The sequence below is a fragment of the Pelobates fuscus genome, chromosome 1 (assembly GCF_036172605.1).
Source record: "Pelobates fuscus isolate aPelFus1 chromosome 1, aPelFus1.pri, whole genome shotgun sequence".
In the NCBI taxonomy this organism is placed as follows: Eukaryota; Metazoa; Chordata; class Amphibia; order Anura; family Pelobatidae; genus Pelobates; species Pelobates fuscus.
In genome coordinates, this window is record NC_086317.1 from 314,128,165 (window position 1) to 314,141,975 (window position 13,811).

General features: G+C 40.4%; 1 protein-coding gene across 5 annotated transcripts in view; it reads left to right on the plus strand.

Moving 5' to 3' along the window:
• CRACDL (CRACD like) overlaps positions 1-13,811 on the plus strand; it is a 130,999-nt gene that overhangs the window by 78,097 nt on the left and 39,091 nt on the right. For 4 of the 5 annotated variants that reach the window (XM_063458866.1, XM_063458876.1, XM_063458893.1 and 1 more), the window contains 2 exons: positions 4,753-4,921; positions 9,033-9,168. The exons of the other annotated variant lie outside the window; for it this stretch is intronic. In XM_063458866.1, coding sequence (XP_063314936.1) covers positions 4,753-4,921; positions 9,033-9,168 — 305 coding nt within the window. The remainder of the gene's footprint in view (positions 1-4,752; positions 4,922-9,032; positions 9,169-13,811) is intronic. 5 annotated transcript variants of the gene reach the window in all.

Below are 13,811 nucleotides of genomic sequence, written 5' to 3' on the forward strand. Positions count from 1 at the left end.
GATTGCATGCTGTTCCAGTTGACTGCTAGGAGTGTAAGCCTATTCGTATGGTTCCTATTCAATGGTCTACAGCATTCATATGCTTGGGAGAATTTAAAGGTTTCTCGGATTCGGTGATTGTGGTGTCTGCCAGAGTGCTTGGAGTCCTCAGGAAGCGCTAGGAGCATCCATTAACGGAGGTACCCAGTCGGTGTGCCAGGAGATCCGTTACACAAAGCTACTGACCATTCTCTGCAGCTCAAAGCCAAAATGTGCTTGCTTTTTATGCTACTGGCCAAAACTCCCAAACACCACAGCCATATCATATTCAATCCATTGGTAGCAGCTAATCTGGCTCTAGCCAGAGCTTGGAACTCTGGGGAGGCCCCCAGTAAGGGAAAAATAATAGCGCAGGTATCTACAAAAGAAATGTATAAGTGGATAACAATTGCGAACTTAGATCGTAAAGGCAAACTAATGAAAGCATGGGAAGCCTGGGACCCTTAAAAATCCAAACTGCTCTGATGAGCCACAATGGACCTGTCCTATTATTACCCTTCACCAATATTTGATCGATAAAGGGCAGATGGGAGCATGAGGGGAAGGAGAGTTGAAATCAAAGAGAAGACGAAAAAAAATCCACAAAAACTGAGCTATGTATATGTTTATGCCAAAATCTACTCATGAACGTTGCCCGTCACAAAGCGATTACCTTATAATCTATGCCAGAACGCATGCACTTTGGAGTTCACCCCACCCTACTTCAAGGCCAGAAGATCACTCCTGCATTAAGACTCATATCCCCTCAAATAGCAGCACCCCTTTCTTTCTATCTAAGCTAGTTTTACAAACTCTTTTATTTCCTCACCACTTCTTCTCTCAAGGTTTTTCATGTTTAACTTATGTGAAATGCCAAAAATGTGATATGCCAACAAAAATCTAAAACTGATCTAAGCCGAAAGAACATCTTCAGTGACTGCTGCGATGGGCAGATGCAAACAAGATTTGTTTAACTGGGACACCGTTTTCTTTTCACTTTAATGCTGTGTTTACTACTGTGTGTATTCCAGTTGGTACCACCAATAAAAGACTTAAAATAATAAAAAAATAAAGTTGATATATTCATGGAATATTGAATTATTTATTGTTTTATCCACTTTGGTAAAAATATATGACTCTTGTTGTTATGCTTTGAAACTCTTGTCACTATCTCAAATTAGCCAAACTATATCTTCAGGTTATGATTTGCAATATCTGTTCATTTGGATTGTCACAAGATTTCAGAATGTCTACAGAGGGTTAATAGTAACCTGCATAACACAGACACAACCACTGAGTATGTGACATGAATTTGCACTGTGATTGCTCATTTGTACTGATCCCATAAATTTGTTCATAGTTATAACAACTTTTTAATTTTAAATTCTTTATTTTTGTTGTGCTGAGGTATGACAAGCAAGCTTGCAGTGACACAACAGCATATGCAAGCATCCAATCAACACATAAAAACAGTTTCATGGCATGCGGTAACATAGCACTTTTTAAAAGTATATTGGTGTGATATGAGAAGAGAAACAAACTAGGCTTACGCTGGCTTGTGTGAGTGATGCATTGTTAGAGTATTCAAACGTATTCATAATAAGACTAACTACTGGGCAATAGGTTTACGTGTATGTATAATAAACAACAGTAAGACTCAGGGTTTCAAGCACGTCTGAACTTAAAGTAGGAATCAATGTAGATGAAGAGCGTTTCAAGATAGACCTAACACTTAGATATAGAAACCACTGGAGCACAAATCAGGAGCATATGGCTATAGTGAGAAATGTAACTTATGACAGTCATGTCTTAGCTTTTAAGTGTACTGCGTATTCACTGCTTGAAGTTATGCAACAAAAAGGATAGAAGTTAACTAAACATGTTAAGATGACATGTATAAACGTGGTCATAGTTATAACAACTTTTTAGTGCCCATTATATTTTGTTGTTAAATACAGCAGAAGCAGGTCTATTTACTAAGATCTACATAGCCCCACATGGGGCCATTGGACTGCAAAACCCATGCAGTGCAGTGAGCCACTTTCTGAGAGCGCTTTTGAAAACTGTGAACTGATGCTTGCATTGTGGATAGGAGTATATACGGTATGTTATTTCTGTATCTTCAGCCACTAAACTGTTCCAGTATTTTCTAATACTGCCTATAAGCTTCATTTGGAAATATTCTTAATCCAGTTAGACTCCAACGCAGTAACATGTTTCTTTGAATCAAAGCTACATTTCAGTAATTTCATTCAACCTTGAAAATGAAATTTATTTTCTAGGAAAATTAACAACTTTCTTTTGAAGGTAGCATCATTCTGACCCTACCAGAACAATGTACCTCAATATTTCCAGTGAATTCCATATCTCAACAGTTATTGCTTCACAACATCCTTACTTTCCCCTTCCTACCCCTTTGTTTAAGTTTAATGTGATAAAAAAAGTAAAAAAAAAACATGTAAAAGATTATATTGATTTAACAAAATGGTTGGGATACCATACACACAAATTTTATGAATCTCACTCCCCAAACATTGAGATATGCAGTTGGGCAGATAAACATGATATACCATACATCTATTTATATCCCATTGCTAATTCAAGGATAAGGCGAATTATGAGACTTGATAACATAATAAAAAAAATTAACAAAAATACTTGTGGATATGTTTTTTTTTGTTTATTTTTTTCCATGTGATTTGCTTAGCACTATAGGATCACTAAAATGCTTGGGATCCAGCAATTGTGTCATTGTTTATCGATCAGAAATTATTTTTTCATTACATTCTGTGTATTCCTTCTACTGTCTTATAAATTGACATTTTGGCATGACAACCCCATTTAGTTAAGATATGTTTACTAAACACATTACTTTTTACTAGCAAGCACACTGCAGTTTCAAAAATGATATTGAGGGCTAATTTGATTAGATCATGCACAGCCTCCAGAAAGCCTTTTCTATAATTAATGTCAACACTGCCTATTTTTACATCTGCTCCCACCAATTTACTTTTATTATTTGATTAGTTAAATTATAAAGAATAAATCTGGATGCAAAATTTCATTAAACAAATTTAACAAAAAAAGAAGATTGATATATGAAGAATATGACGTTATCTTCCCCTCTTGCATTTTTAATCTTTCGCAGTGAAATAAAATAAACAGTGTACATGTTTTGGCTAAGGTCAATAATAGATATATACCTTATGGGCTATTATATTGGACATGTATAGCTGAACATTATTAGAATAGGGTGTATTTAGAACTTGGTTCTTCTGAGTCTTTCTGATGTGTCTAAGCAGATCTACATATCACAATGTTTACAGGTAGTTGTTTTTAAGTGACAATTAATAGTTAAATGCGGGGTGAGATTTTTTTTTTACAATCTTTATTTTAAGTTTAGTCAAAAAATCCAGCGTCGTCAAAATAAAATCCTTTTTTTTTTTTTTTTTTTAAAGCACATTTGTTCAATCTGAAACCTGAAAAGAGTCTTACAGACCTCATAAAAGTCACAGGCAGATTACAAAATAATATTGAAACATTTGAGCAGTATCAAGAAGAGAAGCCTTCGACTGGATCAGATTAATATAGGACCTGGCAGCTTCTGTACCTTTCCTCCCAATTTTGTTTATGATACAAGATTCCAAGGCCTATCATAATCTTCAGCTTACGGATCTTGAAGCACTTAAAGGGACACTCCAAGAACCAACATAACTTTTTTGTTATTAGTAGCTTTTGGTCTTAGTTAGCTGTATGTTTTTGCATGCCTTCAATAAGCATTAAATTGCTCAAAAATGACTTAGCATTATTTGGATGGACAGTGTCAGGGGAAGAATTTCAATTTGATGAAACAGTCATAGTGTCTGTAATGTTCCTTTAATGCATCTGATTGTTTTGGCCTCATTAATCTGCTGTAATATTTGCATACAAAATTATAAAGATTTGATCCTGCAGAAAATTACAGGGTCCCTTGGCGGATAACTCTATATGTTTTTTCAATGATAACAGCAAATTTAAAAACACAACGCAGCATGCCATATGATATAAAGGGTGTATCTCTGTAAGTGCATGGTGCTTTACACTGACAGCTGATTAGATGGCAGGTACAATCAGTCACAGCTGCTACAGGTACAATGGCAGGTACAATCAGTCACAGCTGCTACAGGTACGATGGCAGGTACAATCAGACACAGCTGCAAGTACCATTAGCACAAGTAAGTTGCTTACCCTTTGGTATACAGTCAAATAATCTACAAATATACCCCGTGTCATTGCAAGTTTAAACAGCTAAAAAAAATGCAAATTCAGGCAGATTGTTATAAGGTATGCAATTTTTTATATTTGTTGACCCTTTGTTAAATTAACAATTACAGCAATAGAAACCATAATTGTCAAAGAAAACAAAACCCTTGGTTTAATATTTTTGGGAAAGCTTTTCTTATGATTTCATATTTTTGGATAGACTTTTTTAAATGATTTCATATTTTTAAAAATATTTTTATATGTTTTTATATATTGGTATATTTTTTTTTACATATGATATTTTTTTGATATTTTAATATTTTAAGAAAAAATCCTTCTAAAAGCATATTAAATATTTTTGAAAAGCTTATGAAAAATATTCAATTGAGGCCTATGTTCGAAAAGCCAGTAGCTATTTCTTAAAACAACACATTATAGATCATATGTAGGGTCAGAATGATTTGCCTTAATTGTTTATTTCTTTTTATTTAGCAAAAAAGAAATTCAATTTTAAATCCTTCAAAAAGTTCTTTGGCAAAAAGAAAAGGAAAGAAGTACTGCCGGATGTGGGAAGCAGCGGTCTGAAACAGAGTCAGTCTGCCAGTGATGTCACCATGCCAATTTCCACTGATTTGGATTATGATTCTGAGGATGAAATTGAGTAAGATATATTAATGTAGTTTAGATATAGAACTATGGTAATGGGGTACTACTGGTTGCAGTGCATTGTGGCACTGCCATCTTTTTTCTTCAACACCTGGTGCTTCTACCACTAGAAGTCCTCATCAGTGCATGCGCAAGAATACAACACTGATGACTATGGTAGATCCAGAGAGACAGCTGGAGACTCCATAGATATTGTCTCAGGATCAGCCACCACTAGTGATGGCTGGAGGAACTAACTAAATGTGATGGTGGTAGCTCATGTTTAAGACAAATGATTCCATAGTTTCAGTGAAATTCCAACACAGAGCTCTCTTAATCTGCTGTTCTGAACTTTCATGTTGTAGGTCATTCTGAGAGAAGAATGCTACCCATTGCTGACTTATGGCAGTGTTTGTTAAGTATTTCCCTACAAAATTGTATTTGTCTATTTACCCATCACTACCTATATATTTATATGGTGATACGCCTTATAAAATGAAACAAGTATACTTAAGTATTCAAACTAAATATTTTAGTAGTATTTTTTTTTTAACATTAAAAATTTTGCCATTACACACCTTAAATATATTACTTAAGGGAACACTAAAAAAATATTTTTTTATTAAATACGTTCTTTACTGCAAAGTCTACTGCTTCTCATATAGAAGAATTGGGGACACAAGGTACAAGCACAGTTATTAACACTTAATGCCCATCCGACCGACACGTCTCACAGAGAATGCTTCGGTATTATCATGCTGTGTGTGATGTTGACATACGTAAAGCCCAATTTTGATTGAAAGTCTTAAGGAGGAAGAGCCACTAGAGATTATATGTCTAACAGTAACTAAAGATGTGTTTTCGGATAAATATAAAAAAATGCAATTCCTCTGAAATGGCAATGTAGAACGTTTTTAGAGAAATGGACCAGCATTTATAAACCAAAAGCACTACATTTTAATGTCGTTTTTAACTTCCCAAAGTAGTCCCTACTTTGTCTTATGGTAATCTTTGGATTGTATTGGAATTTCAGTAAACTGTCAATGCAGTCAGCATGAATACTTCATAAACATAATATCTTTAGGAAGTATTGAGAAACGACAGAACCATTTTAAACACAAATTAGAATTGTGAAGAACTCAATGTTTGATGTTTTGCTGCAGCCTCGGTTATTTTTTGTGCTTCTTTGCGATATCGTATATCGTATCGTATTAATTTAAACTTATTGAAATGTACTGTAGACTCACTCCGTTTAGAAAAGGGTTTCATAACAGTATATCTAGCTTTTTTTTTTTTTTTTTTTAATTCTTTATTTTTGTTATGCAGGTAGGTACATTGTTAAGTCAAGCGCCACAACAGCGCACACTTTGAGTACACGTATAACAGTGGCAACAGTACATGCATATTTTTTTTTTATAAGTTTAAGTTTTAACAGTTCTATCTTATCCAAGAAGTATGCTGAACAATAGGTAGTACATAAGGTATATAATAAGGTTAAGGAGTCATGCCTGTGAAAGCTTTCTAGGTACAACAAAAAAGGTAACGTATATGTATAACATTGAGTACGAGCAGGTGCGTTGCTAGGGTGAGGCTATGTACATTGTTACGAACAGGAACATCATATAACGTGTTAACGATGTTGGTTACAAGGCTCAATAGTTTGGTCGGGCCATAGGGTAGGGGTGGATGGCTATGGCGGCAACGTATCGTCCTGCACCCAGCATAGTTAAAAAGAGAAGAGAAATAAACAACAAAAAAAACAAAAAAGGAAAAATTAAAGGCTGCCTTACTATATGCATACAAGCTGCTCACAGTAAATAGAGTTAGTGCTACAAACGGCTAAATACAAACGACTAGATACGGGGGACGAAAGACAAATGCCTGTTCTGTTTTGCTCTCATAGTGGGGGTGATAATAATAGTGCCTGGAACGGGAAGCAAGTTAACATGGACAGCAGTGGGATGAAAAAGGTGTATCATATCGTAGTAATGTATGGTTAACTATGAGAGTGCATTTATCTATGGAAATCTTATGAGTACGCCCAGGCACGAGTTAAAAGGCTGGGAGTTAGGGGGCATTTGTGATGTAAGAAGTGTAATTTCCTATGGCGTTTTTGCTGTGTGAAAGGTAACACGGTGGCACGGCAATGGTACCAGCTTACAGGCCTATGAGCGAGCATAGTTATGAGCATGGCCGCGTTAGTAGTGTTGTACACAGAGTGTTAGTGTCTTTCTAATCCAAGAGTGTGCTTATAATGTTCTGGATAGGAAGGCTGTCAAACTGCAACTTGCCCTCGTTCGGCAAGTGGGCTCCAGAGGATGCGGTGGTCACCAGCGTTGTAGCTGAGGAAGTTTTGCGTGGTTAGGTTGATGGGAGGTCTCCTACTGGAGTGTATGTCCAGGGTTTAGGTGGTGACTGCCGTATAGTTAGCATCGTGGGGTCTTCGTGGTATAAATGGGGCTGCTCCAGCCGGGTCCCATGTGTGTGTCATTGCTGTGGTGCTTGTTCCTCCGTTTGTGAGTGCATCCCGTGGGAGGCCCAGGGTCTCCAGGATGGCCGCAGCTCCTTCGAGGTCCCGGATGGGGTACGTGCTACCGGCCTGAAGGACCATTAGAGTATGGGATCCCCGCCAACGATAGGGGATGTCCTTGGCTCTGAGCAAAGAAGTGAAAGGCTGTAGTGTCCTGCGCCACCCCAAGGTGCTCCCCGATAAGTCAGCGAAGAAAGTGAGGTTCGAGTTCTCGAAATTGTAGGGGGTTTTCCCCTTGAGTGCCCCCATTACTGCAGCCTTGTCTTGTTTAGTATGAAAACGGACTATTAAGTCCCGTGGGGCCGTGGTGGGTGCCTTTGAGGGTTTCGGGATGCGGAACACATCTGCAATCGTCACCCCTTTCGCCTGTTTCGGTGCGAGTAGAGCCGAGAACAGCCGCCTCACGCAGTGCGGTATTTCTGCGTCCGGGATCACTTCAGCCAGGCCTCTGATTTTAAGGTTGTTGCTGCGCCTGTAGTCTTCGATTGCCGCGAATCTCTGTTCTGTGGCAGCATGGTGTCGGTGGAGTGTTTGGATCTCCTGTAGCAGGTGAGTAATTTGTGCCTTTGTGTCGTGGGAGTCCTTTTCCACAGTTCCCATCCGACCCTGTAGGCCCTGCAAGTCTTTGCGGAAGGCAGCCATGTCTCCCTGAAGGTCTCTCCGCAGGCCTGCCAGTAGCTCCTGCATGTCCGCCTTGGTCACCGGTGCGGAATCCGCTTTGGTAGTAGTTGTTGCCAGTCTCTGGCTGGGCTCTTGCAGGGGGGGCAAGTGGAAGTTCTCGGGCTCTATGAGCTGGTCGTCCGAGAAATCGGAGCTCTCACCCATATAGGCGGCCATCTTGGGTAAAGAGGCGCCATGTGCCTGCCTCCATAAGTCTCCAATGCTGGAGCCTGGTTTCGGCTTGTCCGGTTTTTGTTTCTTTATTTTTCGTCCCATTGTATCCCGGGTTGCCTGGTGATCTGTTTTTTCTCGGTATTAGGGTTTTGATGCCGTTTAAAGTCGTTTGTTAGGTCGCTGACCACGGAGCGCGGGTACTATGCGACCGTTCAGCTCCGTGGCTTGGCTCCGCCCCCCTATCTAGCTTTTTAACTACAAATCCTGTGATGCATTTAAACTACCTGGGATCTACTTTTTGGCAACCCTTGATTTAGAGTAATTTTTTATGTGATTTGTTTTTTTAATTCTATTTATTGTAGGACATCACAACGATTCAGCTTTATCTCTTTCTATACCAGAAGCACATTTAAAGCCATTTGTGTCTCAGTGTATGTTCTTTTTAATATATCTTTTAATATGTCACCTTCTGGCAGATTATATCTGGATATGCCAGATGTTGATTATATTGTAGTAGTAACGGAGCAACTGGTGGTCATGAAAGGCTCTGAAAAGCGTGAGTACTAAGTAATCCTCTTTTTCCTTTTTATTTCAGAGGAAAAAGCCTGTATAGATCACCACAAGCTCCTAAATCATTAATTATAATATTAGATTGTGATTTCTGAGGGAAAAGGAAAATCGGTATACCTTTATTGTTTAATGACCTTTTGTTTTTCCATTGTTGTTTTTAATCATCTGAATTGGGTGAATTGTGTCATTTTAGGGCCGCTGCTGGAGTGTTGGGAAGCAGAGCGGTGTCCCACGATAGCATTTTTATTCCAGAGAAGGTACAAGAGACAGACAGGCCTGTACGGATATTCTCCCAGGAAAATGTGTCAGATCACATTAGAGCCCTGCAGGTACAGTGTTCAAAAGAACAATGTTTATAAAAAATGTCCCCAGAGCTGTTTACATGGCTAATGAACACGTTTTGACATTTTCAGATTGAAAAGGAAGGCATATACCAGCAGGCTTCTGCTTCTTAACCTAAATAGTTCTATGTTTGAATAAAAAATAATTAAACCAGATAGATGTAAACCAGAAGAATGGTATAAAAGCAGTAGTTTATCAATCAGTATGTATGTCATATGTCTGGTAGAGAAAACCTGACGTATTTAGCCAGGGCCGCCACCAGAAATTTTGGGGCCCCTAACTCAGCTCAGGGTCTGGGCCCCCTGGGGCCCGCCTCCAATTATCGCCCACTGAGTCCACACACAGACACAAACGCACACACTGATACAAAAGGACACAGATACATACTAACAGACACACATACTGAAACAGACATACACGCATACAGGCATACATACTGACACACATACTGAGACATACACACAGGCATACATAGTGACAGACAGACACATACTAACATACATACAGACACACATGCAAGAGGACATAAAGACACATACATACATACAGACACCGACATACATACACACACACACACACATTCATACATACATACAGACACTGACATCCATACACACATACATTCATAATGGCATACAGACATACACAGACATATATTCATAAGGGCATACATACATACATACATACATACAAACAGACTGACATACATGCATATATACAGACATACATGCATACAGACATCCATACACACATACACACAGACCTACGTTTATAATGATATGCAGACATACATTCATACTGACATACAGACATACATATATACATACATATACATACATACAGACAGACATACATGCATGCATACAGACATACACAAACATACATAGACAGACATACATGCATGCAGTCAGACAGACATAGACATACACACAGACATACACACAGACATACATACAGACATGCATCCAGACATACATACATAGACATACATACATAGACATACACATAGACATACATACAGACATACACACAGACATGCATGCATACAGACATACATACATAGACATACATGCATACAGACATACATACATACATAGACATACGGACAGACATACATGCATGCAGACAGACATACATACACAGACAGACATACATACACATACATGCATCCAGACACACAGACATACATGCATACAGACAGACATAGACATACAGACAGACATACATACAGACATATACATACAGACAGACAGACATACATGCATACAGACATACATACACATACATGCATACAGACACACAGACATACATACAGACATACACATACAGACAGACAGACATACATACATACAGACATACACATACATACAGACAGACATACATACATACATACATACATACATGCATGCATACAGACACACACATACAGACATACATACATACATGCACACACACAGCTAATTTTCCAGCCACCCTCCTGTCTCTTACCTTTTCTTTGCAGGAGGGTGGCTGGGGCTGATGGGAGTAGTCGGCAGGCTCTCCCTCATTGCCGCGCGCGCGCTCGTCCCGCGCGGAGTGAGCTGGAGGAAGTGACTAGTGACTACTTCCTCCCAGCAGCACTTGCTGCGGCTGCTCTTTTTTTTTTTTTTTTATAAAGGGGCCCGGTCGCGCTATACAACGGCCACAGCGCTGACCGGGCTCCTGAAGGAGGGGGCTCATCGGGTGGCCCTAAGTGTGTGGGCCACCCGATGGGCCCCACACGTGGGGCCCGGACAGCCGGGCCCCCCAGGGCCGCTGGGCCCGTGACAACTGTTATGGTTGTCACCTCCTGATGACAGGAAATCTAGATATCTACACCTCTTTATTCTGCAACTGGGTGCCTCCATCTTACCTCTTTGTCAATCATTGTTATAAGCTTTGTCTTTTGCATCTTGCTGTCAGCATAATAAAACATACAGAGAAGAGGAGAAATATAGTTTTCTATTTCTCCTCGTAATTTGCCATGTTTTGCCCTGGTTTTGCATTGTGCAAGGGATTGTGATGCAATTTGCTAAAGCGGAGCTTTTTAACCAACATTTTGCAATTCCATTTTCAGGTCACCATCATTCATCGTTAAGTATAAATACTTAGACTTTATTGTTGTTTCTTTATTTTGTGTTACCTAGCATAGTCTGATGTCTTTTATTACCGTTAGCTTTAAAAAAACCAGGGCAGTTGTATTTCAGGTTCTACTAAATTAAAAAGGATGTGACATTAACCAAAATGGTTTCAACAGCCAGGTCACAATAACTTTATAATCATTGGTGGATGCAAGTAATGTGAGAGCTGGTTGTGAGAATTCCTATGTTCATTGATTATATGTGGATGGAAATAAACTACATTCTAGTCTGATGTTAGTGTATCATCAGGCAGCTGGAGAATTGGCCAGCCTACATTATCATTTCTTTTTTTTTCTTTTTTCCAATAAGAGTTTTTTTTATAGAAAATGTTGCATTAAATAGGTAGGTATTGAAATAACATAAAAAAATTAGCATAGGTATGTGTTTATACAATACAGTCACCTGTTGTATGAACAATAAACAAATATACTAAATAATACATTAGAGTGATTGTGGTCGCTATGTAGGTTAAAACTTTGCTTAAGGTACAATGTCAGTAAGTCAGTTATTGCTCCTTTGATGTACAATCCGCCCACACAAGGGCATTTCTCATAAAAAAGAAAGCAATAGCAGGGAGCAGAGAAAACAAGAAAAAAGGAAGAGAAAAGTAAGAACTAAGAAGATGTTTTAGAGGTGCAGGGGGCGCTGTGTGCTGGGAGGAGCTTCCAGCTGGGTCACATAGAGCAGCGCAGGGGAGAGACAGGGAGAGGAAGCTCAGCTCTGCACAGAGGCCTCCAGGCAGCTGCTGGTATGTGGGAGTCGGTGTGTGTGGTTCAGCCTGTGTGTGTATATGGGTCAGTCTGTGTGTGGGTCAGTCTGTGTGTGTGGGGCGTCTGTGTGTTTATGGGTCAGTCTATGTGTGAATGGGTCAGTCTGTGTGTGCGTGTATATGGGTCAGTCTGTGTGTGGGGGAACAGCTTGTGTGTGTATGTGTGAGTCTGTTTGGGGGGGCAGTCTATGTGTGTATGGGTCAGTCTGTGTGGGGGGGCGGGAGTCTGTGTGTGTATGGATCAGTCTGTATGGGTTAGTCTGTGTGTGTGTATTGGTCAGTCTGTGCTTGGGGGTTCCAGTCTGTGTGTGTATGGGTCAATCTGTGTGGGGGGGCGGGAGTCTGTGTGTGTATGGGTCAGTCTGTGTGGGGGGGCAGGAGTCTGTGTGTGTATGGATCAGTCTGTATGGGTTAGTCTGTGTGTGTGTATTGGTCAGTCTGTGCTTGGGGGTTCCAGTCTGTGTGTGTATGGGTCAATCTGTGTGGGGGGGCGGGAGTCTGTGTGTGTATGGGTCAGTCTGTGTGGGGGGGCAGGAGTCTGTGTGTGTATGGATCAGTCTGTATGGGTTAGTCTGTGTGTGTATTGGTCAGTCTGTGCTTGGGGGTTCCAGTCTGTGTGTGTATGGGTCAATCTGTGTGTGTAGGGGCAGTCTGTGTGTGTGTATGGGTCAGTCTGTGTGGGGGGGCAGGGTTCAGTCTGTGGGTTTGTATGGGTCAGTCTGTGTAAATGCCTGAGCTCCAAGAGAGATACCTCTCATCTCGTGACCTCCCCTGTACCCGATGGATAGGCAGCCTTCTCAACCACCACGGATCTGATTGTGCCACCCCCTCTCTGCAAGGTGGGATCAGGGAAAGGGGATTTTTTTTTAAAAACTCTTGTTAAAGAACACAGAACACCCTCACAGACAGTGAACCCCCCTACCCGCCACATACAGTACACTCCCACACATAGTATACCTTTCCATACACACACAGTGCAACCCTCACACACTTCATTACACATATCATCTCTTCACCCACATACACACTTCATCCTCACATACATTTATCCCCACTCACACATACATACATACTTCACCTCATTACACAACGAATCGTACACAAATACACACCCCATTAAATACACACTACAGCTCCTTGATAAGCACACAATGCAACCCCAATACACATACACTCACACTACAGTCCCTAGATGTGCACACCCACACTTTACAGGCCGTCTCAATACACACAACAGCGCCTAGTTAAACATAGTACACCATAAACAGACTCCTATATACGCACACTTCACCACAGCCCCTTCTAAACACCATGGAAAATGTTCTTGCATCTCCTGAAAAGGTTTTCCAATTTCCATGAAAAGGTATCTTGCCTGTAATAAGGAAGGCGAACTGTGGAACTACAGGCAGTGCTGGTGTTGCGGTTACACCGGAGCCCATTGAGTAGCCCGCGCACTTAGGGCCACCCCATTGGCATGTGTCTGCAGGGGCTCAAAACTATTTTTGCACCAGGGCCCTCTCTACATTCGTTCCGCCACTGTGCAGCAGCTTCCCTGGCACACAAACTCTGCCCCTGCATGGAAGATCGCCTCCCCGTACGCAAGCTCTGCCCCTACATGGAGCTCCGCCCCCACTCTCTAGCAGAGGACCTTGCTGCAGATAGAGGCCTGAAAATTGCCTCCGAGTTCTCCCACAGCCACAGC